The sequence below is a fragment of the Globicephala melas genome, chromosome 10, assembly GCF_963455315.2.
Source record: "Globicephala melas chromosome 10, mGloMel1.2, whole genome shotgun sequence".
NCBI lineage: Eukaryota > Metazoa > Chordata > Mammalia > Artiodactyla > Delphinidae > Globicephala > Globicephala melas.
In genome coordinates, this window is record NC_083323.1 from 3,809,246 (window position 1) to 3,834,898 (window position 25,653).

Here is a 25,653-nt window from a genome sequence, read left to right on the forward strand (position 1 = left end):
CACCTGTGTAACCCCTGCTCAGCTTGAGATAGAGAACATTCGGGCCCCCAGCAGAGCAGGCTCCCCCCGGCCCCTCCCCATCAGTGCCTCCCATCTCAGGGTGACTTCTGAGTTCTGCTTGGCCTAGAGCTTCTTTTTTTTTTTTAAGAAGATGTTGGGGGTAGGAGTTTATTAATTAATTTACTTATTTTTGCCGTGTTGGGTCTTCGTTTCTGTGCGAGGGCTTTCTCTGGTTGCGGCGAGCGGGGGCCACTCTTCATCGCAGTGCGCGGGCCTCTCGTTATCGCGGCCTCTCTTGTTGCGGAGCACAGGCTCCAGATGCACAGGCTCAGTACTTGTGGCTCACGGGCCTAGTTGCTCCGCGGCACATGGGATCCTCCCAGACCAGGGCTCGAACCCGTGTCCCCTGCATTAGCAGGCAGACTCTCAACCACTGCGCCACCAGGGAAGCCCCTGCCTGGAGCTTCTTATACGTGGTAGCATCGGCGTTCTCCCGTCTTTCACTCCACGTGGTGTCTGGGGGAGTCACCCGTGTAAGCGGTTCGCATCTGGCTGGGTGAATGTCCTGCAGTTTATCTCTCATTCTCCTGGTGATGGACACCTGGGTTGCTGTTCCCAGTTTGAGCTGGAGACCCGCGTTCATGTCCTTTGGCAGATGTAAGTGCTTACTTTTCTTGGGCGTATAGACCCTAGTGTGAAATCGCTGGGTCAGAGGGAAGAGCTGGTCCAGGAATGAACCCCTTGGTGGTGGATGCAGTGGCTGATATGAGCACCCACTGGCTTCAGAGTTGCCGGTTTAAGCATCGGTCCCCCTGATAGAAACAGCCCCCCCACAAGGGGGCTGGATCCTGGGGGCTCAATGAATGAGGGTCAGTAATGGGGCTCCAGTCTCAGGCAGTGAGGGTTAGTTAATGATGGCCAACGTCCATGGCCTCTCGCCACAGGCCAGCTACGAAGTGCCATGTGCTTCGACTCAAGCACCCCTCCTGGCAGCTCTGTGATGATCATGGCTATTATTACTCCCACTTTACAGGTGTGGAAACTGAGGCACAGAGAGGTTAAGAAACTTGCCTGAGGTCTCAGAGCTAGGAAAAGGCAGAGCCAGGGTTCAAAACAAGCTGGCCCGCACCAGCGCTCATGTTCCTAACCCCTCCCCGCAGAGCTGCCAGGTGGGCAGCCTGGTACCCAGCTAATGATACAGCAAAGCCCCGCCCCCCCGCCCTTGGCCACTTCTCTGCCCATCTGTCACCTGGCAGTGGTCACCTGCCCCTCAGCCCCGCTGGAACCCCCTCGTCGTCGGGGCAGCCCCATCCACTTGGACCTCTCTGGCAGGAGAAAGACCCTCCGATTGTTCAGTGGCAGCCCCCTCCTTGCACAATGCCGGGCTCCAACCCAGCACCCTCTGGTCTGAGATCGGAGAGCCCTGCCCATAGCCCCTGGGGACGGGGACGAGGTGGGGGCTTCTTGTCTGCAGGGCCTGAAACCCTCCTCCTCCGAGCTCCCTTCATGGGACTGGCCCAGGCCAGGAGTGAGGAAAGTTCCAGACTTTCAGCTTTGCCCACTCCCCCTGGCATCTTGCCTGTGTCCCGAGGCCCCTCCCTGAATAGCGCAGGGAGATGAGCCCAGAGCAGAATTTTCCATGGAAAAAGTCAGCAACTGAAACACGAGCGCCCCGCCCGGCTTCTCTGTGCTCAGGGCCACGCAGAGCCGCCCTGCCAGCCTCTCCTGGGGCACCTGGGCGGGCAGCCTCCCAGAGGGTGAGAGCCGGGCCCACCCGGTGGGACACCTTGCTGCGAGTGCCCATAGCATGTCCTCACCCCAAACTGCAGTTACCCCAGAATGCTGCCGAGTCCCGTTCCTGTCTCCAGCAGGGCGTCAGTTCTGTAGACGCCGTGTACTTTTACCCCTTTCCCCCTCTGACGGTTTCCTAACGCGCCACTCACATCTGCAGCCCCCTCCCCTCCGGGTGGAAGGAACAGTGCGGGCAGGTCTTCAGGTGTAGTGAGGCCAGGTCCTGGGGCGAGTCGGGCCAGGCCTGTTCAGAGAGGCCAGTGGTCAGACTGTAGAAGAGGGGATGGACGGGGCACCGGACCGGTTGCCAGAGCTCAACCACTGGCACCAGCAGCTGTCCAGAAACCTGCACGAATTAACCAGTGACCTGGAGGATTTTAAATGCGGACAGGGTGTAAGCTGTGTTTTGAGAATGAAGAGTGGGTGTAGTTTCCCACTCCAGGCCGTCTTCTATATTATGCTCCTACTGTGTGCTGTGCTTTGAGCCACAGTGCTGTCTCCACCTGAGTTCTGGAAGCAGAGACCTGGCTGTGTGGCCTTGGGCAGGTCCCTTAGCCTCTCTGAGCTCCAGTCCGCACTCCTGTAACACGGGGATGGCAAGGCTTATCTTGCAAAGAGAGGATTGAGACACAGCGGAGGCCTGTGTTGTCCAAGGCGGGTGCTCAGAATGGGAATATTTAATATCTTTAGGGGAAAAAAATCTCCACATTCTAAGGGAGACAATGTTGAAATCATTTCTGAACTATCAACCATATCTGATTATTTTTGCTCCTGGTATACGGTGCGACTGTCTTCTCTGAAGCTTTTGTTTTACCTCTAATCTATACACTGACATCCGGAGGATGGCTGGGGGCTCCCATCCCCCTACTGCATCAGCACCCGTCGCCTGGGAGAAGCATACAGGGTACCAGCCGGGCAAGGCCCCTCTGGTCCCCTTCCACAGATCCCACCTATGGCCGGGGATGTGGGAGTCCTGTGTACAGAGAGCATTTTTAAAAAATTAATTAATTTTATTTTTGGCTGCGTTGGGTCTTTGTTGCTGCGCGCGGGCTTTCTCTAGTTGCGGCGAGCGGGGGCTACTCTTCGTTGCGGTGCGCGGGCTTCTCATTGCGGTGGCTTCTCTTGTTGCGGAGCACGGGCTCTAGGCGCGTGGGCTTCAGTAGTTGTGGCGCACGGGCTTCGTTGCTGCGCGGCATGTGGGACCTTCCCAGACCAGGGATCAAACCCGTGTCCCCTGCATTGGCAGGAGGATTCTTAACCACTGAGCCACCAGGGAAGCCCAGAGAGCATTTTTAAAAATCGTGTTCAAAGTTCATTTAACATAAAATTTGCCACTTCACTTTCACCGTGTTAAAGTATACAATTCCGTGGCATTTCATACATCTTCAATGTTGTGTAACCATCACCCCTATCTAGTTCCGTAACTTATCCATCACCCCAGGTGGAAATTCCGCACCTAGGAAGCAGTGACTTCTCGTTGCCCCTCCCCCAGCCCCTGGCCTACTCTGCTTCTGTCTCTGTGGATTTACCTTTGCTGGACATTTCACAGAAAAGGAATCGTACAATATGTGGCCTTTTGTGTCTGGCTTCTTTCACTGAGTATAATGTTTTTGTTTTTGTTTTTTGCGGTACGCGGGCCTCTCACTGTCGTGGCCTCTCCCGTTGTGGAGCACAGGCTCCGGACGCGCAGGCTCAGCGACCATGGCTCACGGGCCCAGCCGCTCCGCGGCATGTGGGATCTTCCCGGACCGGGGCACGAACCCGTGTCCCCTGCATCAGCAGGCGGACTCCCAACCACTGCACCACCAGGGAAGCCCGAGTATAATGTTTTTGAGGTTCATCTATGTAGCATGTGTCTGTACTTCATTCCTTTTCGTGGCCAAATAATATTCCACTGTCCGGGTGGACCACATTCTGTTTATCCATTCATCCGTTGACGGACATTTGGGTTAGTTCCTCCTTTTGGCTATTGTGACTAGTGCTGCTATGAACATTTGTGTACAGGTTTTTGTTGGAACGCCTGCCTTCATTCTTTTGAACACACACCTAGGAGTGGAATTGCTGGGTGCTATGGTCATTCCTTTGGGAGGAACTTCCCAGCTGCTGTCTACAGCGGCTGCACCATTTAACATTCTCACCGGCAATGCATAAGGGTCCCAGTTTGCCCACATCCTCGCCAATGTGTGCTCTTTTCTGTTGTTTTGATCATAGCCGGCTTGGTGGGTGTGAGGTATTTCCTCTCCGTGGTTCTGATCTGCATTACCCTAATGATGATTGATGTTTCGAATCTTTTCCCGTGCTCGTTGGCCATTTGTCTCTCCTTGGAGAAAGGTTTAAGTCCTTCACCCATCGTTTAAATGTGGTCTTCTTGTTATTGACTTGCAGGAGCTCTTTTTGACATAATCCCTGAGTAGTCATTCATTCGTTCATTCATTCATCCACTCCACACTCATGGTCGGCTACACGGGGCAGTCCCCGAGGCCCTAGGGCCAACTCAGACCTGGCACTGCCCTCGACGTGTTTGTGGGCTGGTGGGGGAGCCAGGGGTGGAAACAACGACCATGAGACCAGGGGTGAGGTTGGTACTCGAGGGACAAGCGCCCACAATGTGTGTCCTGGGTGCCTGGGGAAGAGCCCAGTGGGGCTTTGCCCTTGGGCCTGGAAGGGCAGGAGAGTTTTCGAGACAGAAGAAAGGGAGGGAGACCAGCATGCCAGCAGAGGGACGAGCGCAAGCAGGGGTGGCAGGTCGTCAGAGACCAGATCCTAGGAGGCGTCAGATTCCGATCAAAGGAACCCAGGGAGCTGTAGGTGGGCTCTCAGGGACACCATCAGGGTGGGGTGGGGGAGGTGGGTGCTAGGGGTGGCCTGCCTGGAGAGGGGAGACCAGGGCTGCAATAATCTGTTTCTGCCCCCAGCTGCATCCAGTTAGACCCCATGTGTCTGAACTTCTGCCCCCAGGAGCAAGGGTTCTTACCCTGGGCAGCAGGACCTTGGCAGCCCAGAGCCTGCTGGAAGGATCTGGGCATGGGGAATGTGCTTTTCGCATCCAGGCTCCGACCGGAGGGCTGGAGGCTGGTGCCCGGCAGGGTTCCCATCCATCTCATTTCCCTGGGTTGGTTTTCTGAGCAGCTACAATTACTTTGGGCTGAATTCCCCAGATTCCAGCCCGCTCCCAGCCCCGCCTGCCCAGATGCTCTTCCTTCACGCCAGCCTCAGGCGTTGCTGCCCGTGGTGCCCGTGGGAGACCCAGGGGGGTCTTGGCCAGATTAGCGGGTGGGGCTGGCGGGCCACGGGGATTGAGTGTCGCCGGGGCGTCCTGGTCGCAGCACGTGCTGTGGGCTCAGGCCACACGGGGACTTTCCCAGCTGGCCGTGGGTGCTCGGCTGCCCTGGAAAAACACTGACTCGTTTCTCTCAAGAAAGGGGCTGGCAGGCTGTGGGCAGAAGGAGGGAACTCACCGTGCTAGGAGGCCAGGGCCTGCGCAGTGGCTTTGGGGAGCCCCTCGTGGCCTCCCCACTCCCACCTTTTGCCCCCAAACTCTGTCTTGCAACCCAGCTGTTGCTGTGGGTCTGCGGAACCCAGCCTGCCTCCTTTCAGCTTGCTGTCCCTTCCCTGGGTGCTTAAAACCAAACAATTGATGCAGCTTCTGTGGGGAAACAGCCTGCCCGTTCCTCAGAAAGCAAAACCAACGACCTCGTGACCCAGCAATTCCACTCCTAGGTACATGCCCCGAAGAATGGAAAATAGGGACTCAAAGAAAACTTGTGTGCACGTGTTCAGAGCAGCGTTATTCACAACAGCCAAAAGGCGGAAGCAACCCAAATGTCCATCAGTGATGAAGGGATAAACAGAATGTGATCTCGTATTACAATGGAATATTATTTGGCCATCATAAAAAGGAAGGAAGTTCACGATACAATGAGGATGAACTTTGAGGAGGTTATACTAAGGGAAAGAAGCCAGGCACAAAAGGTCACATGTTGTATGATTCCATCTGTATGAAATGTCCAGTGGCTGCCAGGGGCTAGGGGGGTGACTGCTAAGGGGTAGGGGTTGCCTTCGGGGGTGGTGAGTGCCTTGGAACTTGATAGAGGTGGTGGTTGACCGACATTGGCAATGTACTCAATGCCGCAGAACTGTAAAATGGTTAACTTTCTGCAACGTGAATTTCACCTCCTTAAACGAATAAACAATCACACCGATGACACCCAGGGGAAGAGAGAAACAGCCCCCCAGTCCCTGCAGGGTGCTGGGAGATTAATTACTAGGCACCCTCAGGGGACCGCTCTGAGGATACAATGTTGCAATAAAGCACCCGAGCCTAGCACACAGTAGGTGCTCAATTCACATCAGCTCCTGTTTCCTCCTCTGAGTGCACCCAGTCTTCCAGAAACAATAACACCAGTCATCCCCACGTGTGTGTGCAGGCTTTCTCCCCTCGGAGAGGGGGAGAAAGGTGTTTTATACCCCATGTCATGGGTGTGAAAACTGAGTCTCAGAGAGGCAGAATGTCTCCCCAAGGTCACACACGGGCTGTGGCTGCAGTCAGGACCCGGTGGGCTTGGCTGCCGGCCTGCCCAGCCTACTTCGCAGCCTGCCTGGTCCAGGCACCCTGGGGTGGAGGGAGCCGGGGGTCTACAAGTGATGGAAAAGCCTCAGTTGTCTGGGAGTTGGGGTCTGCTGCTTGGGGGCAGCTGTGGACAGTCACAAGCTGGTAGCTGTCAAATCCACGAAGGGTCTGTGCGTCTGATTCGGAGGCACAGAGAGGCGCGGTTCTTGTATTCCACGGGACTGTTGATTCATGGAACTTGTGATGCCGTGGTTCTTGCGATCCCGTTCCTGCAGATTCGAGGCTGGGGGGCGCGGGTGTGTGTGCCTTTTCGAGCTGGAATCCTGTGTGCAGGTCAGTGGAACATGGTGCCTGAGGGCAGGGCTCTGGGCTCTGTTCCCTGGCGGGCAGAGCTTGGCACGAGGTGGGCTCCTGGAACACGTCTGCTGGCCGAGGGACTGAGTGGGGAGAGTGGCAGGGGCGGGGTGGCGGGAGCCTGCCAAGGTGTCTCACCTCCTCGGCATCCTCTCCCCCCTACAGAGCGCTGTCATCCGTCGTGGCCCTGGGAGCCAACATCATCTGCAACAAGATTCCTGGCTTGGCCCCGCGGCAGCGTGCCATCTGCCAGAGCCGGCCCGATGCCATCATCGTGATTGGGGAGGGGGCGCAGATGGGCATCAACGAGTGCCAGTACCAGTTCCGCTTCGGACGCTGGAACTGCTCCGCCCTCGGCGAGAAGACTGTCTTCGGGCAAGAGCTCCGAGTAGGTAAGGGCGCCTCCGGGCTTGCGGGGACCCCGCCTTCGGGGCTTTGGGTGCCTGGGGGCCAGGCCACCCACTGAAGGCCAGGCCAGGTGGCCCACGCTCGCTTTTCTACACCTGCTGGCTGATTTCTTTGCTGCAACAGCACTTCTCTGGGTGTGGCCTGCTGGAGGCCTAGGACCCCAGGGAGACCCGGACCCGGACCTGGCCTGGCCCTCTGGGACACTGCCGCGTCTGGAACGAGGGAGGTGTCGACAGGGGCCAGCCCGTGTGAATGGACGAGGGCCCTTGCTCTGGGCTGTCAGGCTGGGGGACACTGTCCTGTGTGGACGTGAGCGGGCAGGTTGGTGGCGCAGTGGTGAGAGGCACGCCGTGCTGATGCACAGCAGCTGGGTGGCCCTAGGCACGAGGCTTTGTCTCTCCATGTCTCTGTGTCTGTGTCTGGAAATGGGGTAAGTCGTGGTTCCTGCAGGGGGTGGTTGGGGGGCTTGATGCGAAAGGTGGCGGCCCACAGGAAGCGCTGTATGATTGTAGCTGGGATTCTGAGAGTGGAAGGGACTCTGGCCAGAGGGAACAGCAGGGCGCAGCAGTGTGACAGGTGGGGGCAGGGAGGAGTCCGGCTGGAGGGAGGGCAGGGTTGTGCGGGGGGGGGGGGGGGTGGGACGGGGGAGAGGGGTGGCCTCCGATTCCGTGGGCAGTGGCACATCCAGATTTCTGTGGGCTGAGCCCCGCTGCGCTTTGCACAGTCCCTGGGCCACACGGCCCCGGGGGAGGCTCCCGTGTGCCCATTTTACAGGGAAGGAGACTGAGGAGTGAAAGGGAGAAGTGGGACTTGCGGAGCCTGACCTGATTTGGAGCTGCTGTGTGACCTTGGGTCTTGCCCTTGGGGCTTCGGGGCCTCAGTTTCCTCGTTTGTAACCTGAGCTCTGAGCGAGCAGGCCCTTGTCTGGGTCCCCAGCACCTCTCCCAGTGCCTGTGTGCAGTAGGTACTTAATAAACAGCTGTTGAACGAGTGAGGGTGGGGATGGTGAGACACCTGCCACCCCTCACCCCCAGGCCATTGTGAGGGTCAGAGGGCAGAGGGTGATAAGGGGACACAGTGCCGGGCATGCAGGGCTGCCCTGTTATTCCAGACCCCAACCCGCGGGCACAGGTGAGCCTCCAAACGTGTGATCACAACAGGTCCTTCCGTTCCCAGAGGGCCAAGGAGCCTGGGCCTTTGGAGCGGAGTCACAGCTGGCGGGACGGAGGCCAGAGCTGAGCTCTGCAGGGCTTGGAACGCCTGCGTGGGGCTGAGGGAGGCACAGGGGAAAGCCCCCAGGGGCTCCTTTGGGTGAGCAGCCTGTGGGTGGCACCTGGCACGGGGGGTAGCACCGCCCCCTCCCGAGGGCCGCGCCACCCAAGTGCAGCTTCCGCCCTCCAGGTGCCAGCGGAGAGGGTGGGACTGCCTGCCCCGTCCCCCGCAGCTGGGAGGGCATGGGCACCAGTGCCCGCTTCATGCCAGGTGCCCACTTGCCTGCCTGGCACTGCCCGTCCCCTTCCCACCCACCCCGCCCCCCAGGACCCTGGGCTCCGATGCAGCTGTGACCATCCCCACGGCACAGCTGAGGATACTGAGGCCAGGGGACTTGTGCGGTGGCCAGTGGCCACACGGGGGAGCTGGGTTCAGATCCCCTTTCTGGTAGCCCTCCCTGCCTCCCTGTGCAAAGGGGGACGGGCAGTGGACATGGTCCTGTGGCCTGAGGACAGGTGGGAACTTGCCCTTCATTTAGGACCTCAAGACATAGGCGGTGAGGGAGACCTGGCCACTCTGATCCTCTCGTCAGGGTCAGGCCCCAGGCGGGGAGTTCACCAATAGCACCAGTAGTAAATGCCGGGCTCCTATGCACCCTCCAAAGCCCAGAGGATTGGCGTAGGCCCCCCTGCCAGCGACCGGCCCCCGCGTAGGGACCCACATCACTTTCCCTGAGAGCAGCCCCTGGTGCTGTAAGGATCTTGGCTTGCAGCTCACAGCTGTTCCTTCTTGGAGTCTAGCCCTCTGCCCACAGAGAGGGGTGCCTACAGCCAAGGACGGGCTGATGCAGAGGGTATAAAGTCCCCTTGTGCAGGTGGGGCTGCTCTGTGACATTCTTCATGCCCTGAGCTCCCCTTGGGATCAGGCATCTCAGGCTCTGCTTCTAGGGAGCCCACCTAGGACACCCCCTCTCACTTTCATGAGCATTTCAGAGGCAGAGTTTTTGGCAGAGATGTCCACACCCACTGTCCCCGTCCCTCATTTTCTCACTCCAGTCACCCCTGTGCCGGCCATTAGTGACCTTGGTGTGGCCGACTGACCCTCTTCCTTGGCTGGGCCCCAGCTCACCTGGGCTTCCTCTAGCCTCTGGTTGCTCCTTCCCAGCCCCGCCCCAATCAGCTCTCCCACCCCCCCCCACCGGCGTCAAGACCGGCACGGCTGCCCCCTGTGGACCACTCGGCGCGGCTGACCCATGGGAGCCTCTGGTCAACACGTTCAGCATCTTGCTGCTGAAATCTCCATCCTCAGCCTCCCCTGCTGGCCTGACCACCCAGTCGTCCAGCAGAAACCTGGGGTTGTCCCCTCTGTCAATCCCCCCACTCTGCCCCATGGCCACTGCGGGCCTGCCTCCCTGGCCCTCCTCTGGCAGCTGTCAGTTCCTCCCTATGCCTCCTTCCCCACCCCGTCCATGCCATGTCACTCCCTTCCTCCAAAACCTTCAGTAGCTCCCTATTGCCCAGGATAAAGTTAGCTTCCTAGCTTGGAGTCTGAGTAGCCCCTGCCTCCCTCCATCCCTTCTGGAAACTAGAGCTTTGGCCATCGCTGAGCCTGCCGGGCCGCTTCCCTCCTGCAGCTTCTCACCCTGGGAGGCCCTTCCCCTCCGCCTGCTTATTCACATCTGATTTCCCCGCTGGCCGCCAAGCCTTTTTTCACCCCTCCTGGCTCTCCGTCATCCACAGGGGGGCTGAAGCCACGCCCTGGCGCTTCCTCCTCAGGGGTCTGTCAGCCCCGGGCCAGCTCAGCACCTGCCTGAGGTTCCCTCTGCTCTCTGCCCCCCGGGGGGGGGGTGGGCTTCCTAACACCCAGGCTGTCTCCCGACAAGCCGGAAGCCCCACCCCCTCCCCCGGCTCCTCGCTGCCCTCCGGGGAAGGCCCAGCTCTCAGCCAGGAGGGCCCTGGCTGCAGGCTGAGCTGGGCTGAGCCCTGCAGGCAGCAGGAGTCCCTCTGCGTGCTGTCATGGTGGTCTGAGCAGGCCCCTCGCTCCGCCCAGGGCTCAGCTCCTGGGACTCACAAGCAGGAAGTCGGGCTGAGCAGCGAGGCCAGCCCATGTAAGAGGCATGCAGGTGCCCCGGGCATGGGATGGGAGCCGGGCCACGGGCTGGCAGGCAGCCACTCGAGCGGTGCCAATTAATGATTGGCCCTGAGAGGGGGGATGGCCTGGGTGGGTGGGACAGGCCCCCATCAGGCCCTGCCTGTGACCTTGGGCCACGCCTAAATCTTGAGAGCTGAAGGCAAACCCTTTAAAGGCGCAAATCGACACCTGTGCGAAGTTCCAACTCCTTTTCCAGCACCTGGTGCTGTTGCTTGGATGCTTCCAGAGATGGGGAGCTTACTACTCCACATAAGAGAGATCTTTCTTATGATGACCCTGTGCCGGCTTTGCCCTGGGGCCCTCGGGGGGCCAGTTGCTGTGCTTCGTCTGGGGAATTGAGGCCCACCCTAATCCTCCCTCCACCAACGAGGTCTCCCCTCACGCTGGGCGGCCTCCACCCTCTGGCCACCGGAGCCCACCCAAGCCTATTTTCTCCCCTACAGAGCGAGGCTGGGCCACCCTGGCCCCTCCTACCCGTCTCTCCCGTTACCTGGAAATGAGCTTGTTGGGGTGGGGTATGTGAATGCGTCCCCAACTCAACTGTCTTTTTCCATGGGGTGCGGGAGGGGGACGGGGGAAAGCATGAGAGTCAGGGGTGAACCTCGTATTCCAGGGACACCCGTTAGAAACTCAGGGTCCCCAGGCAGGGCATTTCTAACAGGCGCCACAACGGAATGAGGACTGCTGTCGAGGGCTTCCTTGATGGGGTGATGTGTCCGTTAAGACCCGAGGGAGGATCAGAGTGACCCAGACCAACCTGAAGGTGAGAGCAGGGAAGGGGGCTCCAGGTGGAGGGAACAGCATGTACCAAAGTCCAGAGGCCGGAAGAAAGTGGATGGTATTTTCCAGGAACTGTGGGAGCGCCTGGAGCAAACGGGACGGTGGGGAGACCGGAGGCGGCAGGAGGGGTCACGGCTGGAGGGCTGTGGGCTGAGGCATGAGCGCTGTGAAGGCCAGGAAGGCACAGGTGGGTCTGAGCACAGAGGGCCTTCTGCCGCCCACCGCCCCATCTCTGCCTGAGCCCAGCCCCTTGGGACCCACTGGCACGGGCATAGGGGCTGCAGCTGCGCGCACTCGGGCCCCCGCCCACCCCGAGCTGCCATGGAACACTGAGTCCCGCCCATCACGAGCCGCTCAGACATGACCAGGCATAGGGGCCACCCCTAATCCTGCCTCACGTGGTGCCCGTTTGTTTTGTGGGTGAGATTTGCGTTGGGAGCAAGCCCTGAGCCTCCTGGCTGCCTGCAGTAGGGGCTCAGCAAAGGCCATCCGTTCCTGGACACTCTGAGGGAGCAGGGTGGCCTACCTCTGAGTGTCTGAAAGGCGAGGGTCTGGGGGCTTCAAGTCGGCCACTGGCTGGGGCCTTGAAGGAGAAAGGGCAGCTCCCGGGCCCTGTGCACCTACCGCATGCCCGGCCCCCTGCCCGGGGCTTGCACACCAGGCTCAGGGAGGTCCGACACGAGTCCCCAGGAGGGACGAAGCCTGCACTGTCCACTCTGGGGGCACAGGCCACCGCAGGCAGGAGAGCGCTTGAAATATGGTGCGTGCGAGCTGCGGTGTGCCGTTGAGTGTGAGATACATGACAGGTTTCAAAGACTTGGAGAGAAAAGAAGCAAGAAAAATAGCTCTTTCGTGATCTTTTCACATTAAGATGTGGAAATGGTAATATTTGGATATATTGGCTAAATAAAATGTGTTACCAAGTTTAAGCTCACCTAATTATCTTCGCTTCCCTCACGTGGCAACTAGAAAAGTTAAAATGACCTGTGTGGCTGTGTGAGACCTCTGCTGGCGGCACTGCTCTCAGAGGGGTCAGGAGTTGCCCGGAGTCACCCTGGTCAGGGGCAGAGTGGACATTCGAACCCAGGTCTGACTGCCTTCTCCCAGGACGCCGTCCTCCAGCTCGGCTGAGGGCAGACCATCTGCTTCCGGGGGCGGCGCAGGGGCGTGAGGGTGGTTCCCTTTGGCAGCACCTGTAACTGCTCAGCCTGCAAGCGCTGAGTGCCTGCTGCCTGTCAGGCCAGGGGCAGGGCGCTGGCAGTGGAGCGAAGGCCACCCAGCCCTGCGCTCGGAGCCTTGCACCCGGGATGCCCTGGGTGAGCCGATGGGGCTGGACTGGGAGGCCTGCCGGGCCCCGGCCTTGCACCGGGCACGCCCTCTCGGCCCACAGGCCCCAGCTCTGAGGGACACACAGCTTTGTCCTGTCTGTCCTGGTCACTCCCTACCCCCACCCCCATCCCGGGGGCCCAGCATGAGGCAGCAGAACAGACATTGTCCAGGCTCGAGGCCCGGGGTCCAGGCGGGCAGGACGCTAGGGAGAATTGGGGCCTCGAATGTCAGAATCAGAAAGACTTTCCTGGAGGCAGGGCTCCCCGAGCCCACTCCTGGTTCAGGGTGTGATGAGCCTTGGTCGCTTGGGTGGCCCCGGCTCTGGGCCCCTGCACCGGAAGGCCAACTTGCTCCCGGGAGCAGCGGTTCCTGAGACGCCCAGGCTCTGGACCCGCCGGTGGTGAGCAGCTGGGGGCTCAGGCTGGGCCGTGGTCGATCCCTCCACGTGACTCCTCTCGGTCCGCCTGGAGCTCATCCAGGATGGGAATTTTCCACCTTCACTGGCAGGGCCCGGACAGACAGGACAGGCTGTGGGGGGGCGGATGGGGTCTGGGAGGGGAGAGGGCGCTGCCGCGGTCCCACTGTGTGACCCTGGGCACGGCCTCCCATTCTCCGGGCCCCCGTCTACCCACCCACACCAGGGCTGAGGCTGGGGCCCCGACGCCACCAGGACTTGGGGGGGCGTCTCTCCTCAGAATAGGGGCAGGAAGACCCTCTGCTTCCTTGGCACGCACATCTGCCCAGGGCTCCACAGATGAGGGGTCCAGGATGCCGGGGTCTGGTCCACCGAGCAGGACACAGATCCCAGGTGGGCGGGCCTCCACCCCCGGCCTCCAGGGGCAAGGCCTGGCCCAGACCTCGGTCCGTCTCCACCTGGGACCCCTCCTGCCGCCACTGTGGGAGCACCATTCCCCCGAGGCCGCCGCGGCCGGCCCTTGCACAAACATCACTCGCTCCTGGTTCCCCTGTCCGCACAGCATAGATGGGGAGACTGAGGCCCACGGAAGCCTGTCTTGGCCAAGGTCACACGCCAGTGAGAACTAGAGATCTGAACCCACGGTTCAGCCCTGTGCCCCGGCGGGGTCCGGGTGCCAGCTGGTGGAGACAGGGGGCAGCTGCGGGGGGGCGGTAAGGGGCTCTGGTTCCATCGCGTCCCCCCTCACAGGCAGCGGCTGATTTTGCCGCAGGCCCGACGAAGGAGGGTGTGGTCTGAGGAAGGCTGCCCGGGGCTGACCTCCCTAAGGAGACAGGCCGCAGAAGAGGCCTTGCCAGCCTCCCCAGAGCCACGGGGCAGGGGTGGAAGCTTCTGGAAGGCCAGCCCAGCTGGGGACGCAGACCCCCCGGCCCTGGCTGCCCCTCGCCGCGTGGCCCTGGGCCAGGCCCCCCGGGCCCAGCCGGAGCACGACCCCCCTGGAGGGCCGCTGCGGCTGTGAGGGCCCCGCCGGGTCAGAACAAAGGCCGCGGGCGCGGGTGTGCCGGCGTGTTCGGACCTGGCACGACTGTTTCCAGTGCTCTGTTTATGACAACGGCAGGGAAGAGCTTAGCGTGGAGACACTGACTCAGCCGGGGACGAGCCGGGGCGGCGGCTGGGACGGGGCTGGAGAGAGCCAGGGGGACAGAGGGCCGTAGAGAGAGAGGCAGAAACTGAGAGGGAAGGACAGACAGAGACCTACAGCAAGAGGGACACAGAGAGGGCAACACACACGCACATGCACGGGCACACGCACGTGCACACACACAGCGCCAGCGCAGGCCTTCGCCTGTCCCAGGCCTAGGGTCCAGGCTGCTCTGCGATGGGTGATAAAAGCAGCTTCCGCGCCCTGAGCACTTCCTCACCCACGCGGTGCTGGACCCCGCGAGGTGGGTGATGTTATCACCTCCCTTTAGCAGGTACAGAAACAGGCACCGGGGTGCAAGGCATCCTCTCCAGCCTCACTCAGCAGAGCGTGGATCGCACCCGGTGGTGGTCCAGGCCGGGCCCCCCACACCGCCAGAATCCTAGGTCAGGATGGCAGGGGCCTGGTGGGGCGGGGCCTCTGGGCTTCTGACCCTTCAAGTGCACAAATGGGGATTGGGGGCCCGGTGGGCCTCGAGGCATCTCTAGGCTCCCCTGCCTCCCCCCACCCACAGCCTCTCCACCTCGCCCGTGTGTGCTGGGATGCAGCTCGGGCAGGGGGTGCGTGCCCAGGCCCCATGACTGAGCCAAGGCTGGGACACGGGCACTGTGCTGCCCCGCTGGGGGACCCCGGGAGCTGCTGGTGTGGCCTAGGGTGTCTCCTGGCCTCCCTGGCCTCCATCTCTCCACCTGTAAACTGTGGGCAGGGGGAGGTATTCTCCCACCCCTTCTAAGCTCCTGGGAGCCTGAGGGCTGAATGGGGTGGTGGTGGAGGGTCTCAGAGGAGTGGGGGAGCTTACCAGCTGGCACTGTCCCACTGGCCGGGCCAAGGACTCAGGAAGCCCACCCTGTCCCATGTCCAATGTCGGTCACAGCAGCACCCTCCAGGGGCTTTCCATGTTCATAGAATAAAATCTAATATCGTCCCCACGGGCTCCCAAAGTCACCATGGAGTGGCTATCTCTTCTGCATCAAACCATACACACGTGGCTCCCTCCCTCCCTGTGACCTTAGCATTGCTGTTCCCTCTGCCTGAACACTGTTCCCTGCGCCTTTGCATGGGTCATTCCTCTTGTCATATAGGACTCACCTTCGGCATCCTTCTTGAGAGGGGCCCGCACTGGGCATCCTCCACCCAAGTCCCTCCCTACAGCCACCCGCCCTGCTGTCCCGTCCGTGGTTCTGACCGAGGCCCTCTGCCTGCACTCCCTGTGAACCCTCCCAAGCCCGCTGGTCCCCTGGGCTGTGATGTGTTAGTCTTGTCCCGCTGTATGCTTGGCCGTGGGCTTGGGGATGGCTAGGGGCTGAGGGCCTCCTCCCTAGGGCCCTGGGGTTGGCCAGGAGGGCAGGCCATGCTTGGTGCTGGGATGGTAGCAGAGGAGTGAGGGAGGGAAGGGTGAGAGATGGAGTAGGGTGCCCGGGCGTGACACATGCAAGCCTGGGTCTCAGGCCTGGTCAGTGAGGGGGCAGACAGACTGTATGGTTTCCCTGTTCTGGTGGGTGTGGGGGGAGTGGTCCGAGCATGGACTCTGGGGTCCTGGGTCAGATCCCAGCTCTGTGGTCAGCCTGCCGTGAGGCCTTGGGCCAGTCACCCGCCTCCTTTGAGCCAAGCATGCTCACTGTGAGGTGGGGCCCCTGTGAGAGTTTAAATCGAGTAGGACAGGTTGTATGCAATCCCCTAAAACCATCAGATGCTGTATGTTTTTAGAACAGCTTCATTGAGATATAACTCATATACAGTACAATTCAAGCATTTAAAGTGTACTATTCACTGGTTTTTAGTCACAGGTTGTGCAACCATCACCATAGTCAATTTTAGAACATTTTCATCGCTCCAAAAAGAAACCCTTAGCCATCATCCTCCAATCCCCCTCGCCCTTGGCAACACTCATCTGCTTCCTATCTCTGTGGATTTACCCATTCTGGACGTTTCATATCAATGGAGTCATACACCATGTGGCTCTTGTGTCCGGCATCTTTCACTGAGCATCACGTTTTCAAGGTTCCTCCATGTCGTAGCCTGTGTCAGTACTCCGTTCCTTTATATGGCTGAAGAGTGTTTCATGGTGTGGAGAGACCACAGTTTCTTTATCCATTCGTCCGCTGATGGACATTTGGGTTGTTTCCTCCTTTGGCTATCGCGAATCAGGCTGCTATGAGTATTCACATACAAGTTGTCGTGTGGACACGTGTTCATTTCTCTTGGGTACATAGCTAGGAGAGGAATTGCTGGGTTAAATATTAATAGTAACTCTGTATTTAACATTTTGAGGAACCTCCAAATGGTTTCCATAGCGGCTGCACCATTTTCCATTCCCACCAGCGGTGCACGAAGGTTCTGATTTCTCCACGTCCTCGTCAGCACTTGTTAGTGTCTCTCTTTGTATTTTAGCCATCCTAGTGGGTGTGACGTGCTGTCTCATCGTGGCTTTGATCTGCATTTCCTTGATGGCTAATGACGTTGAGCATCTTTTTTTGTGCTTAATGGACATTTTTTTTTTTTTCTTTTTTTTGCGGTACGCGGGCCTCTCACCGCTGTGGCCTCTCCCGTTGCGGAGCACAGGCTCCGGACGCGCAGGCTCAGCGGCCATGGCTTACGGGCCCAGCTGCTCCGCGGCATGTGGGATCTTCCCGGACTGGAGCACAAACCCGTGTCCCCTGCATCGGCAGGCGGACTCTCAACCACTGCGCCACCAGGGAAGCCCTAATGGACATTTTTATACCTTCTTTGGAGAAATGTCTATTCGGGTCCTTTGCCCATTTTAAACTGGGTTGTTTGCCTTTTTATTACTGAATTGTAGAAAATGCTGCGTTTTTTCAAAGAGGGGCACGTACAGGTTGGCAGAGAGGCAGGGTTTGACAGATCTGAGCTGCGTTGGCCACGAGCACAGGAACACACACGGGAGCACACACTTGCTCACGCTTGTAGGAACTGCATTTGTGCAAACGTAAGTCCAGGCATATGCCCAGGGACACGGGCATGGGGACACATGCAGAGGTACACATGCATGGATGCCTAAACCTGTGTACACCCACGGAGAGCCCATGTGTGGTGTGTCCCACACGTGTGGGCGTGAAGCTCACGTCAGCGACCCTCTGTGTGCTGGGGCCAGGCCTGCCCACCCGGGACCACACGTGGGTCCCCTGACGTGGTGACTTGGCCATATAGAGCAGTCATCCTTATTTTGCAAAGTGGGGACATCGAGACATAGAAAGGCCCCTTGATTGGTCCAAGGTCACCCAACTGGCCAATTTTAGGGTCTGGACTTAAACTCGAGGTCTCAGACTCTGAGCCCCTTCTCTGGGGCTTTGACCTCACCTCAGTCATTCTGGAATGTCAGGTCTGGGCTCCCCGACTTCCTGAGCCACTGTGTGACCTTGGGCAGCATGCTGCCCCTCTCTGGGCCTCAGACTCCTTGTCTGAGGAGTTGCACTGAGTGGCTCGCACTGGATGGTCCCTGAGGCCCTCCCAGCCTCTAGGTGCCGGGTCCCCAGCTCCCCTTCTCAGAAGGATGCAAGTGCTTTTCTCACCCTGCCTCCCCAGGCCCGCAGTTAATCGGGTCATTATGAGCTCAATTAGGGCTTTTTGTGGCTTTCTAAAGATAGTGTGCCAGGCCCCTACGGATGCTAGGAAGTGGCAGGTGGCTTTGAGGAGACACTGAGGAGGGTGTGTGTGCCTGGGGCCTGGGGAGGGCCGGCACAGCCCCCAGCTCTGCCCTGGGGGGGTAAGGGGACCTCTGTTCTGCCCAGGCCCCCGCATGACCCAGGAGCCACATTTGTCCCCTCCAGTAACTGCTCACAGAGATCTGCCTGGTCCCCAGCGTCCTCATCGGGGTCAGGGTGAGGGGACAGCCGGGTGGGCTAGGCCCTACTGACCCAGGAAGACCCTCTTTCCCTGGGAGTCAGGTCTGGCCGGCATGGAGCGGGGCAGTGGGGGTGCGGTTAAGTTTGAATAACCAAGAGCAAAGGGAGAGCAGAGCTGGCTGGCCCCTGAGCGGCCGACGCCTCAGTTTATCCATGGGGCAGTGGTCTCTGAGGGCGTGGCTGTTGTGGGTTCATCCGGAATAGGCATGGAGGCGGCAGCTGGGCAGGCGGACTGGGAGGAGGCTGTGGACAGCACAGAGAGGGGCCTGGGCCTGTCCTGGGGTCCCTGCACTGTACCTGGGCTTCCCTGGCCCGCTCAGTATTTGGTGATGCTGAGGGCGATGCCCATTTGTGCTGTTTGCTCTTAGAGCTGCTCCTGGGGCCGTAGGGCGAATGGGGACGCAGGCTCAGAGAGGGTTTGTGACTTGCCTGGGGCCGCACAGCAGCTGTGAGAATGCAAGTCCAAGGCTTTCTTGCCTGCTCCTCCCCGAGTCTCCCCGTACCTCCCTCTCTGCTTTCCCGAAACCTCGGGCCGGGGCCCCGCGTGGCTAATGGAGCCCACCTTGACCTGTCAGGTGCCAGACGCAGACTGCAGAGCCCTGTTGCTGGCTCTGGTGTCTGGGGGTACAGATCCACGCTGGGGTGGCTCTGGATCCCAAGAGGGGCCCCCGGGCCTCCCAAGTCTGAAGCGTACCCCCAGGACAGCTGCTGGCCCCAAACAGACCATCCTCGCTGCCTTCCCCCAACTCCCCACCCTCATCACCAGACAGAGCTGGAGCAGCCGCTGTGCTCAGACGGCCATTACTGCTACTGCCTGGAGCAAATCACTTCCCGCCTTTGAGGCTCGGTGTTCCCACCTGCGAGATGGGTCTCATCAAGAGGCTCTGTTCCGTGGGTGGTCGTGGAGATAAAAGGAGGTGATGGGGCTTCCCTGGTGGCGCAGTGGTTGAGAGTCCGCCTGCCGACGCAGGGGACGCGGGTTCGTGCCCCGGTCCGGGAGGATCCCACATGCCGCGGAGCGGCTGGGCCCGTGAGCCGTGGCCACTGAGCCTGCGCGTCCGGAGCCTGTGCTCCGCAACGGGAGAGGCCACAACAGTGAGAGGCCCGCGTACCGCAAAAAAAATAAAAAAAAGAAGGTGATGAATGTAGTGCGTCCAGCCCCAGCCCTGCTCACATGAAGACTCGGAATGATGCTGCAGGGTGGGCGTACCTGGAAGAATCAGACATGGATCCGACCCACCACCCCTGCAGCCCGCGGGCACCTGGCAGGAGCCCAGAGGAGGGCCCTCACCCCAATGGGGCTTCCGGGAGCAGGGGGCCTCCCAGCTGCGTCCAGAGCCTGGGTGAGCTGCAGGCACGTGGGCGCGCAGGCAGGGTTCCCAGCAAGGAGGGGGCCAGCGTCCCCCAGCGCAGGCAGCAGGGAGCCAGGCTACTCCTGTTCCAGAGCAGTGGTGTGCGCCGGCTGCTACGCTTGGCCAGGTGGGGCTTGATGGCGTGGTGGGTGGGACGGCTGGGCTCGAGGGCATCTCTGAAGCTTGGGGAGCCATCGATGTTTGCTGGCCCTGGGGCACGGGTTCAAGGGGCTTCTTTTTTTTTTTTTTTTGCGGTACGCGGGCCTCTCACTGTTGTGGCCTCTCCCGTTGCGGAGCACAGGCTCCGGACACACAGGCTCAGTGGCCATGGCTCACGGGCCCAGCCGCCCCGTGGCATGTGGGATCTTCCCGGACCGGGGCACGAACCCGTGTCCCCTGCATCGGCAGGCGGACTCTCAACCACTGCGCCACCAGGAAAGCCCAAGGGACTTCTTTCTAAATCTACACACTGGCTCCTTCTCACCCTGGAGGACGTGCAGGCGACATGCCAGGGATTCCAAGCCAGCCCCTGTGGTGATGGGGGAGGGGCCCGTCTCATCCCTCCACGTCAGGCACACTGTGACCTGGGGCCAGTAACGAAGCCCTCTGAGTCTGCAGCCACGTCTGTGAAATGGGGCCACGGGGCTGTCGTGAGCATTAAATAAGATGTATGTGCAGAGTGCGGGCACGTGGGAACCCCTCCGTCCAGGACCCCACCTCATTCTCCTCGGTTCTCCCTAGATTGCAGCGCTCTCACTGCTTGCCTCCCCTTTGTCTCCATGGTGAGATGAGAGGGTTTGGCTCATTAAAAGCAAATAAAAAAGGAATTAGTGGGAGCGGCAGCCCGGTGAGTAACTGATGAGTAACCGGGTCTGAGCTGAGCAGGGCAGAAACCAGGCGGGAGCAGAAAGCCTGGGAGAGGGTTCTGTGAAATGCCCTCCAAACACATAGGCACGGCATGGGCGCCTGCTGGCCTGCTTGGGGGCGTTAGGTCGGAGGACGTGGGAGTCCCCCATCTGGCTGCCGATGGGGAGGGAGAGCGTTTGGGGAAGAAGAGGGTCACGGGCAGGGCTTCCGAGGGCAGGCCGCACCGTGCTCGCCTAGGCAGGGCTTGGTTGTGGCACTTTTAACGCCGTTGGCCTGGCCTCTTGGTGTGATTACACAACTGGTGGAGATTTCTAACCCCTTGCTGGGCGACTAGCTTGTGACACGCCCACTCTGAGGCTAGCTCTACCTCCCCAGAGCTCCCCGCCGGCGTTCCCTTGCCACTAGCGCCCCGCCACCACCGCACGCCTGGGGTCCACAGATCGTCCAAGTGCAGCATCTCCTCTGCAAGGGGGCTGTGCACACCTCTTCTCCTGCCTCCTCCTGCCCAAGGTCACCGAGCTGCACGGGGGCCAAGCTGGGGGCAGGATGGCCTCCGGTGACCTGCGCCCCAGGCCCCGAGTCCCTCTGTCTGCCTCGCTGGGCTTTGATTCCTCTGCCTGGGCTCGAGTCCGGCTTCAGCCCCTAACAGCTAGTCTCATAACTTCTGTGTGCCTCAGCGTCCCCCCCTGTGCAATGGCAATAAGGATGAAACCTGTCTCGCACGATTGTCGGGACAGTGCGATGAGAACACGTGCTAAGGGTTAGAGGGGTGCTGGTGCCGTGACAGCAGGTGAGCGATGGTGTGAGGAGGAGAGAAGCGCAGCTCTGCTGATCCACTTTCGAAACAGTTCCAGGACCCCACCCCTTGCGTAGCCAGAGTGAGCTCCAAGATGCACATCCTACAGCCTCGTGCCCCAGCACCTGCACGGAAAGTGCCCGCTCCTGCATGGGACATCTCTGGCCACCCACAAGCTGGCTCCCTGGGACCTCGGCCACCTCTTTTCTTATTGCTCTTGATCTCAGACTTGTGCAAGCAACAGAAAGTCGTTTCACACCTCTGCACCAGGAGTATGCACCTACCACCCACGCACCACACAACTATATACTCACACGCTCACGTACTCAGACACCATGTACTCAGTCACGCACATCACGTACACACACTCTCACACACTCATGGGGAGTTAACTCATACTTCTTGGTAAGATTTATTTTAAGATGTCACCTCCTACAGGAAGACTTCCCTGACTCCACCCCCCCCGCCCTCCCTTAGAGAGGCAAGTCACGGCATTCTTGGAGGTTCCATGGTTCCCTGTGCCCCTCCTCGCAGAGCACTGTGGTCCCCTCCTCTCCTGGAACCCCCTCACGAGTTCACCGCTGCTCCCCCGCCCATGCGCAAGCTTGTCGCAGGCCCTGCTGGGCTTGGGTGACACCAAACCAACAGCGAGGAGTTCAGTAATCCGCTTCGCACCATCCTCTCCCTGTCCCTGTGTCTGTCTGGTGCTCCCGGCTGGTGGCCTGGACGGTGCAGGGACCAGGGCTCCTCGGTGATCCTCCAGGAGCCACTCACTGTGCTGAGAGAGGCTTCTTACAGAGCAGTGGCAGCAGAGCGGTCCCCACGCGGGAGGTGGGAAGTGTGGGCAGGAAGGGCCCACCCAGGAGGAGGGGCTGGATGTCCAGCAAGGCCCTGGGAGGGCAGTGCCGCCCTGTGCCCTTTGCAAAGATCCCCTGATCTTTCTGGGGAGGAAGGGATGCCCGACACCACCTTCCATCAGCTCTTCTCAGAGGATGGAAGTTTCCAGGAAGCTATGGCCCCTCCGAGACAGCAGAGGCCAACCAAAGCCTCCTCTGCCCTGGGTCCCGGAGACCAGAAGGTCTCACCCTGGTCCTCATCCTGAGTGGGAGAAACCCCGGGAACAGGGACCCCAGATAAGTGAGCCCCCCAGGGAACAGGGACCCCACCGAGGGTGAGACCCCCAGGGTAGGGGAACTCACTGAGGATGAAGCCCACCCCGGGGACAGGGACCCCACCAAGGGTGGGCCCCCCCACCCTGGGGACAGGGACCTCCCTGAAGGTAAGCCCCCCAGGGGAACAGGGATCCCATCTAGGTGAGCCCCCCTCAGCTGGTTGGTGGGTGAGGAGGTGGACCCCAGAGCACACAGTCGGCACCCAGCACAGGGCTGGGCATGCAGTTGGTGCTCAATGGATGTTTATGGAATGGGCCTAACTTGACCCTCCACCCTCCCTCAGTCTGGGGGGATGACGCCAGCCCCCGACAACAGGGACAGCACACAGAGGGGCACGCTGGTGCTCGCGGGGCACAAACACAGGGCTTGTGCAAGGATGGGGTCGTGGGTTTGCAGTGGCCACACCCCGCTATTGCTGACGGCAGTGCGATTCCCGCTCAGCAGAGCTTGGCTTTGGGCCAGTCGACATCACTGAGCTCTGTACCCGTAGTGGCAGGTGCTGGGGACCACACAGAACCGGCCGTGGCCCACAGGGAGCCTCTGTGCTCGTGGGCAAGGTGAGAGGGGCTCAAGAGACTGGGGCCCGGATGGCAGGATGCACAGGCTGGGGGCTGTGGAAAATAAAGAATGAGAGCTGGACCCGCTCATCTGAGGGGACTTTGACCCGTGTGGAGCTGGCAAGTCCCAGTGGTAGGGCTAACCAGGTGGACAGTGTCGAGAGCAATGAGAGCGTCAGACCTGCCACTGAGGGAGATCAGGCAGCCCGGGCTCCCTTCTGGCTGGTGGTCTGGGAAGGTTGCCTGGAGGAGGAGGCATTGGAACTGGCCTTGGTAAGTTGTTAAAATTTGGGCATGAAGGGGAAGGAAATAACACCGAAAAGACCAGGAACCGTCCAGGAGCATGTGAGCAGTACCGGATTTGGGTCGTTCTGGGTGGCGGACGGGGAGAGGGGGCTGGGGGTCCAGCTGGACATGGACTTCAGGCTTGGATGGCAGGCCTTCCCTCCTCAGCTCAGGCAGAGGAGAGGGAGGGAAAGTGTGTGTGTGGGGGGGTGCGGAGCTGCACTTTGCACCTGCCTGGAGGGTGGCTGGCGGGTGAGGGAGGTCGGGAGGACCGGCACCTGAGTGTGGCAGTTCAGAGACCCCTGAAGCAGGCAGGGGTGTCGGAGGAGAAGGGAGATTCAGGAGGCCAGGGCCTGGTGATGGGGTGACAGTGGGTGCTTAGAGAGGGAGAGAGACAGACGGCAACGAAGGGCTCTGGCGCCACTCTGAGCTGGGGCGATTCTGTCTGGCTCCTGGCTGGTGGGGTGGGTGCCCCCCAAAGGGATCAGCACAAGTGGCTGGTTCATGAAGAGCAGCGCTGGGAGGCTGACAGAGGCCCACACCCCAAACATCCCCTCCCAGGCCCGCCCCGCACTGCTGTCTCCCAGGAGGAAGTTGGGCCTCTCCAGCCCAGGCTTCCGGGACAGGAAGAGAAGTGTCTTACATGCCGGTGGCAGGGCCGTGGCATGCATCGAGTGCCCACTGTATACCGTCCTCACCACAGCCCTGAAAGGTGGGTTCTATCGGCCCCACTTTGCTGAGTGAGAAGCTCAGAGAGGCTAAGGGCTGAGCCCAGAGTCACACAGCCGGCCGGCAGCAGGACCAGGGCCCAGCACTGGGTCCTCTGAGCCCACCGGGCCGGGACCTGCGGGGCTTCACCGTCCGCACCCGCCCCCTCCCCGCAGGGAGCCGGGAGGCCGCCTTCACGTACGCCATCACCGCCGCCGGCGTGGCTCACGCCGTCACCGCCGCCTGCAGCCAGGGCAACCTGAGCAACTGCGGCTGCGACCGCGAGAAGCAGGGCTACTACAACCAGGCCGAGGGCTGGAAGTGGGGCGGCTGCTCCGCCGACGTGCGCTACGGCATCGACTTCTCCCGGCGCTTCGTGGACGCCCGCGAGATCAAGAAAAACGCCAGGCGCCTCATGAACCTGCACAACAATGAGGCGGGCAGGAAGGTAGGGCGGGCACTGGGCGGGGCGGGGCGGGCAGGCCTGGGTCACGTGTGACGGCCGCGTTACACGGGGACGCTGTGGCCCTCTCTGAGCTTTGGGCCCCTCTCCTAGCGGAGGGAGTTGGTGACCTGAACCCTGAAAGTGCGGGGTGGGGAGTGCTGAGCGCAAGCCGTCACTTCTGTCCGTCCCAGCAGCCCGAAGAGCTGGGCCTTACTGTTCCCATGACAGAGGTTTGAAAACTGAGGCCGGGAGTGAAGTGACGCCCGCGGCCCCCAGCTGGTGGGCGGTAGGGGTGAGACAGGGATCCTGTCTGCACACAAGGTGGGAACTGGGCCTGGCCTGGGACCCAAGGGTGAGGGGAGGCCCCTGGGCCACAGTCCATGTCCCTGCCCTGCTCCTAGAGGGGTCTTGCCGATATACGAGGAAAGGCTTCCTGGAGGAGGCGGCCTTTGGCTTAGAGTGCTGTGAGAGACTGGAGGAAGGGGTGTTCCCAGGAAGCAGGAACAGGGCAGAAACTGAGCTGGGGGCTCTTGGGCAGCCAGCTTCATGCGTGGTGCGGGCCGCAGAGTGGTGGGTGATAACCGAGGACATTCAAGCCGGGACGCACTGGGGAAGAACTCAGGGCGAGTCCAGCCCCGCCCCTGGGAGATGAGGGCCCCAGATACTGGGCTGGGAGGGGCGGCCGCCATGGCGGCAAGATGGCCCGAGATAGGGTAGCCAGCCAAGTGGAACGCCTCTGGGTCTGGCTCTCCAGCCCGGGGGGCTGCACCCAGGGCGCCAGGGCCTGTGGGGCTCTGCAGGCTAGGCACGACTTGCCTTTCCAGGCAAAGAGTTGAAGATGCCCTCTGCCGCAGGGCCCAGAGCTGGGCTCGTTCACTCTCGCTGCCCCTTCTGTGTGCCAGGCGTTATGCTGGGTGCAGGGTCAGGGAGGAGTGAGACATAGCCTTGGCCGCGGGAGCTCCCACAGCTCCAACTGGGGCCACATGAGGGGAGCAGGGGCTGCACCCAGAAACAGTGAGAGCCCGGGGACCTGAGGGAGGGGTAGCAGTAGCTTCCGGGAGGCAGTGGTGTCCACATACCGGAGCTGAGAAGAGCAGAGGCAGAAGGAGCTGGCACCTGCGAGGTGTGGGAGGGGTGGAGGGGTGTGGGAGGAGTGGGGGAGGGGTGAGGAGGGTGGGGGAGGAGTGGGGGAGGGGTGTGGGAGGAGTGGGGGAGGGTGGGGGAGGGGTACTGCAGATGGTTCCGGCTGGCGGGAGCACGCGGGGTGGTGACAAAGGGCCTGAGAAGTAAGCAGGGACCAGTCCAGAATGGGCCTTGAACGCCAGGCCCAGGGTTTGACTTCATCCTGTAGATGTGCAGGTTGCCATGCAGCAGGTGGTTATTAAATTATTGTCAGA

At 60.7% G+C, this 25,653-nt stretch overlaps 1 protein-coding gene across 3 annotated transcripts in view; it reads left to right on the plus strand.

Moving 5' to 3' along the window:
• Nucleotides 1–25,653, plus strand: part of WNT7B (Wnt family member 7B) — a 52,162-nt gene that overhangs the window by 19,926 nt on the left and 6,583 nt on the right. For 2 of the 3 annotated variants that reach the window (XM_030855644.3, XM_030855645.3), the window contains exons 2-3: nucleotides 6,881–7,107; nucleotides 23,988–24,259. In XM_030855644.3, the coding sequence (XP_030711504.1) occupies nucleotides 6,881–7,107; nucleotides 23,988–24,259 (499 nt within the window). The remainder of the gene's footprint in view (nucleotides 1–6,880; nucleotides 7,108–23,987; nucleotides 24,260–25,653) is intronic. The other variant, XM_030855643.3, reaches the window with a different exon arrangement.